This window comes from Quercus suber, unplaced genomic scaffold (assembly GCF_002906115.3).
Source record: "Quercus suber isolate HL8 unplaced genomic scaffold, Cork oak 2.0 scaffold_78, whole genome shotgun sequence".
In the NCBI taxonomy this organism is placed as follows: domain Eukaryota; kingdom Viridiplantae; phylum Streptophyta; class Magnoliopsida; order Fagales; family Fagaceae; genus Quercus; species Quercus suber.
The window spans coordinates 1000987-1006549 of NW_027069543.1; the positions used below are offsets into that span (position 1 = coordinate 1000987).

At 35.7% G+C, this 5563-nt stretch overlaps 1 protein-coding gene across 1 annotated transcript; it reads right to left on the reverse strand.

Annotated features, from left to right (window-relative positions):
* Positions 1 to 333: 333 nt before the first annotated feature.
* Positions 334 to 2524, reverse strand: LOC112030479 (peroxidase 5-like). The gene is made up of 3 exons (XM_065773690.1): positions 2309 to 2524; positions 2005 to 2131; positions 334 to 980 (listed from the first exon to the last, which is right to left on the reverse strand). The coding sequence occupies exons 1-3, from the start codon at positions 2522 to 2524 to the stop codon at positions 334 to 336; spliced, it is 990 nt and encodes a 329-aa protein (XP_065629762.1).
* Between the last annotated feature and the right edge of the window lie 3039 nt (positions 2525 to 5563).

Sequence of the window (5563 nt, forward strand, 5' to 3'; positions counted from 1 at the left end):
TAATTGGACAATAGCTCTTCCAAATATTTTTTTGATTTTGGCTTTTTTGCGTTATATTCACTGCAAACATTTTTGTATGATTTTTTCAACCAAAAAAGAAAAAAAAATGGTTGTAAATAAAGTGATAAACTTAATTTTTAAGTTCCACGCATAAATGGTATGCATATTTTGTAACATCCAACAAATACAAGTTTATCCCATTAATTTCTCAACTAATTTTATTCAAAAACTTACAAAAGAATGAATTTGCACTTGAATCATGTTGAAGAATGAAACATTGTAAGCAAATAATACAAAATATTTTCAATATACACATCAATAAACCTATAATATCTAGTTCACAAACCTACAATTTTTTCTGATCTCACCCTGGCTTCCTGTAAGCACCTCAACGTAACCCATTTTCAGCATAGCTGCTCCAAACTTATAAGCCCATGTTTCACCTTGCCTTGCATTATTTTTGACAATTCCAACCGTTGAAGGACTGCTTAAAAGAGATTGATCAGAGTTTAACAAGCCATAGTGGTTCTTCAAATTTTTATAGTACTGATTATCAAGCCTATATGGTGTAACTACATCAAGTGGTACTGTTGGACCGTTTCCATTTCCAACATTTTGTGGGCACTTGGTCTTTAAGTCTCTAGCAAATATGGGATTCATTGAAGGGTCTTGTGGATTTGTTTCATTGAAATTGTATAATCGTTTTGAGAAAGAAGAACAATGTGACCTGCCAATGGAATGTGCCCCAGAAAGTGTCACCATTTCATCAAGACTAAGTCCTTTTTGCGCAAATCTCTGTTCGACTTCCTGAGCATTGAAGGTAGGTGGTGGAAGGTTGTCAATAGGCTCATTTTCACGTGACACCCTACCATCACGGCGTCCTGATGGAACTTTGTAACTTATGCCTCCAACTTTGTAAGCACTATCACGAGCAGCAAATGCAATAATGTCTGTACAAGAAACTGTTTGTGGGCATTGAACTTTGTTAATGGTCATTTTCGTGACAAATTTTATGGTCTGACGAAATGATTAAGCCCAATTGCTTAGCGGGTCAAACTAATGTATTTTTGTCAATGTATTTAGCTCTGTTACATGGTCCAAGCCCATGCGAATTGTTGGAGAATTGAGTAGGAATAGTTTTGGCGGGTGTGAGCTAGTTCCCATTGGACGTTTTACATAGGCCCAACCTGTACGTGCTGCGAAGTGGGCTAGGGATGCTGGGGGCATCTAAGGCCCATGAAGGAGGTCCAATGCCAGAAATTTCCACCCAATATTTGACTTCATGCTTTGTGTGACTGTGCCCCTAATTTTCAGTCCAGCTCCATTTTCCCACACCAAGCAGCTGACTCTAAGAAAAAGTTGAGCAGTCTAGCCCACTCAGCCACCCAAATGTAGTCTTCCAAGGCCTACAAAGACCAGAGATAGCAGCTATAAAGAGGAAGCAACTTTATTTCCATAATTATGCAAAAAGCAACCAAACTTTTCCCCAAGCATAAAACATAATACACCAAGTCATAGAAATAACATCTGAAAGGTCCAAGGCCTTCATCCCACCTAAAAACTGGTCACAAGCATCCCCTAGAGCTTGATATAAATATGCACCACCAGCCCACAAGAAGGAGGACATTTTTCCCTACAAAAAAACCCAAAACTTTGACACAAGAGCCCAGTCAGCTACCTTAATGTATGGACGATTTGAAGGCCTAGGAGTGAAAATATTGATATAAGGGAACTCTCCCTCTCTTGCTCAAGACCTCCATCAATTTCTTCCTCTGTGTGACTGCGGGCTGAAATTTCTGACTTATGAATATATGATTTCTGCACTTTCTTGTGTTTTCATTTTTGTGTTGTTTTCTCTTTTCATAAAGCACCATTAGCCTTTGTTTACCCCACATTGTGAATTTTTGGGCTTGGCTCTCCAAATAACTAACGAATTTAACGAACCCAAGGGGAGTTTTGGGCTCATTGCTACAATCTCGACCTTTGTGGTAAAACATCCCCGACAAACTTCAAGTGCAGCCTTCGCCTCAAATATCACTTCAAAGCCTCTTAAGCTTGGATTGTTGACTGGACTATCTCTCTCCACTGGATTTCCAGGGGTTGAATCAAGTAAGACAGAGGCATCACAACCCTGGCACGGATAACATGGAAAATATGATTTAACTAACAACTTAGTAACTAAGCAGCTTATAAGGTATATTGTTTTAGCGGGGAAAAAAGGAAAAGAAAAGGAGAAGGATCTGCAAATTTAGGTACAGGTTCTAGTAAGCATATTACAAATTAAGTGGATTGCAAAGTGCTAACATACCCTGACAAAACAGTCATGAAAGTGCATTCTGATTAGGCCAGCAGCTAGGCCAGGGTTGCTTGATACAGCTTTGTTCACAGTGTTTCTTACAATGTTCTCTGCCGAGGGACAAGTTGATTGATAGTAACCCACTTGGAGTGATGGCATCGCTAGTGACATTGTCACCATCATAGACATAGTAACAAAGATAACCAAGAAAAATTTGATGGTTGCCATAGTTACTCTACAACCCAAATACCCCAATACTGTAACGAGTGAATGAATAAGACTCAAGAGTAAAGAACAAAGAAAGAACAGATAAAGAAGAATATTATAAGCAAGAAGGAGATGAAGATAAAGGTTGTTGTTAGCCAAGTATTTATAGGAATGACCTTAGTGAAGATGGGACTGGCAGATTTTCTTTGAAAACCAAAACGCGTATTGCTGCATAGAAGAAAGGCTTGAAGCTGTCTAAGAGGATTTCCATGGTAACAAAGAGGAAACAGTCCTCTGTGGCTCACTCGAAGATCTTTCCATTCAATTAGCCTCTTAGGTTTTGAGCGGGTAATGATGTATTTATGTTTTTTGACTTTCAGTGATGTCAACTTGGCAATGGGGAGGATAAGAAGGTAAAATAACGTACGTGTATATATATATGTATATGTATATAACCCACGTATATGCATCTTATGCAGACTAGGTCAGTTAGCTTAATTTTCAGTATCTTTGTTTACAGGTTTTACTTTTTCATGACATTTTAACATCTTGATTAGGAGAAGGAAATGGATGGAAGGGAATTAAAGGGGTAGTGGATCCCACCATTATTCTACTATTTGAGAGTTTTTCAAATTTCGAGAGAGAGAGAGAGAGAGAGAGAGGTAAAAAGTTAGGGAAAATTATCATTTTCCTCAATAATTAAAGAGATATTTTTTTGTTCCAATTTTTTTTATTCAATAGTAGGTGCCATCCCTATTTAAAAAGGAAAGAAATAAAATATAAAGAGATTTAATAGTAAAACTAAATATTTTTTTTCTTTTCATTTTGTTTTATAAATTTCAAATAGACTAGGAAACTAGAATTATATATATATATATATATATTATTCTATCTTTTTCTATTCAATTATATTTTTATAAAAATCTATTTATCTTATTTCATGCATTCATTTTATATATGTGTGTGTAGTATTACAATTGAGAAAACAAGTGATCAATCGAGTAACTATTCAGTATTCTCAAAATATAATAACATGCTCTCTTTTCTCACTTAATAGTAGTGAAGTTATTAAATTAATAGTTTAGTCTACCATTCACATATTGTAGGAGAGACTACTAAATAGTTTCCATGATTAAACATGACAGCCGGTTAGGTCTCCCATTGACCAAGTAGCTTGCATTTCATTATCAATTGGAACTCATTTAAGATGATCATTTATATGTCATCCTAAAGAAAAGTCCATTCTCTGTTTGATGAAATTCCTTTCTCAACTTATAAGTCCCTACTTTTTTTTCGTGGACCAAGACAAAATGAATATTTGTGAAAAGACAACTTTTATTGCTTAGTTCAACCACTCCCTGTGTGTGTGTGATATTAAAGGTTCATCCCCACTCCCTGTGTGTGTGTTGTTAAATTTACTGTTCCTCTCTCAAAAAAAAGTTCAACCACTCCATGTTTCTCGCACCTTTCTTCGTAATCTTTTTTTTTTAATTTTTTTTTGGTTCGGCTAGATAAAAAATTCACATAAAAGGTTACTGAGGTCACCTTTTTTATTGATTTATAATTAATAATTAATAATTAATATAATGTTGTTTAGTGTAAGTGTTTGAAACCAACATTCCCAAGGACACCTATTTTGGTATGCTAGCGGTATCTCCTTTTTTCCATTTTAGGAACCAACATTCAGTCAACCACAACATGTCTTAGCCTTCATTAAGTGCAATTGAATCAGTCTATGTAAAATAGAAAAAGTGGTGAATTTTACACATTTTGTATCACACCCCGAATATTCTAAAAAGGTCCAAAGCAAGGGAAAAGAACCATTAGGAGAGAGACTGTAGAGGATTTTTCTTTTCTTTTCTCTTTTCCACAGGATGAGAATATATAACCATATTAAAATCTCCACATTACAAGTTAGAACTCTATAACACATTTACGAACAATAACTAAGAATCATGTGCTTCTATGTAATACAGGAATGTATTACAAAACTCCAATTGGATTACACAAAGTCACAATCTTTGCAAGAATAAGGAACCTTAACATTGAATTTAGGCCTACCACGCCTAAGGCTAGCAAACCTCAAGTGCCTAACCTTCTATAGAATTAATCAAGACCTCGTTGAACATAGCAAGATTGAGTCACCAACTATTTGCAGTACAAGTCTCCAAATTTAACATGGCACTCTAATCATCACCAATGAAGTATGCTCCATACTCGAGATATAGCTAATTGATCTAAAAAACCATTAGAGGGTGGGATGAACTAAAGCCTAATAAGTAGCATAATTAATGGGGGTAGCGGAAATGCAAGTCTCATGATGATGAAAAGTTTACAAAACATGTTTTAGTTTGGGAAATTTTTAACTGAATCCTACAAGGCCATTTTTTATAATAATGTGACAAGAATGATTAAATGATGAAACACAAAGTTTCTCAAAATAATACCATGAAACTATATACTATAATCTGTGAGCACTAATAATATAATTCCAAAGCCATAAAATCTAACATACAGTAATTTATCACAAACATACCACACTACCATATAGACCGGTCAGGGGATCCACCCATTCACAATTGGCATGATATTGTCCTCTTTGGTATGCAGTCACTTGGCCCTATGGGCAACAGCCTCATCCATACCCTCACAGTTTTGTCTCTCCCCTCATGAGCAGCAAGGAGAACACGTCAAATAAGACATCTTTTACATGTGGTCTTTTAGTCCCATGGGTAGCAACCTCACCCACACACAATCAAGGAACCTCTTTCCCCCATAGGAAGCAAGGAAGAACATGTCATCCAAAGTGAAAAGACACTAACCTAGATATGATTCTCTTGTCACAAAGACTACAAAAACTAAATTGGGTGATCATTTGGAAATCACATAATGGCATAAGGTTAAAACAACATAAAGCTCACAAGTTACATATACTTTCTATGAGGTTCTAAAGATTTAGGAATTTATGTATTTAGAACTCTAATTTGTATTGTTGGCAAACCATGATCAAAACAGGTTATTTAGTCTTGTTTAGACTTGCTCAAAGTTGGGTCTTTCATG

Coding starts and splice junctions, on each gene's coding strand:
- LOC112030479 (XM_065773690.1), bottom strand. CDS start 2,524: ATGGCAACCATCAAATTTTTCTTGGTTATCTTTGTTACTATGTCTATG. Junction 2,132..2,308: donor TTCATGACTGTTTTGTCAGG/GTATGTTAGCAC, acceptor TATCCGTGCCAG/GGTTGTGATGCCTCTGTCTT. Junction 981..2,004: donor GAAGGCTGCACTTGAAGTTT/GTCGGGGATGTT, acceptor CCATTAACAAAG/TTCAATGCCCACAAACAGTT.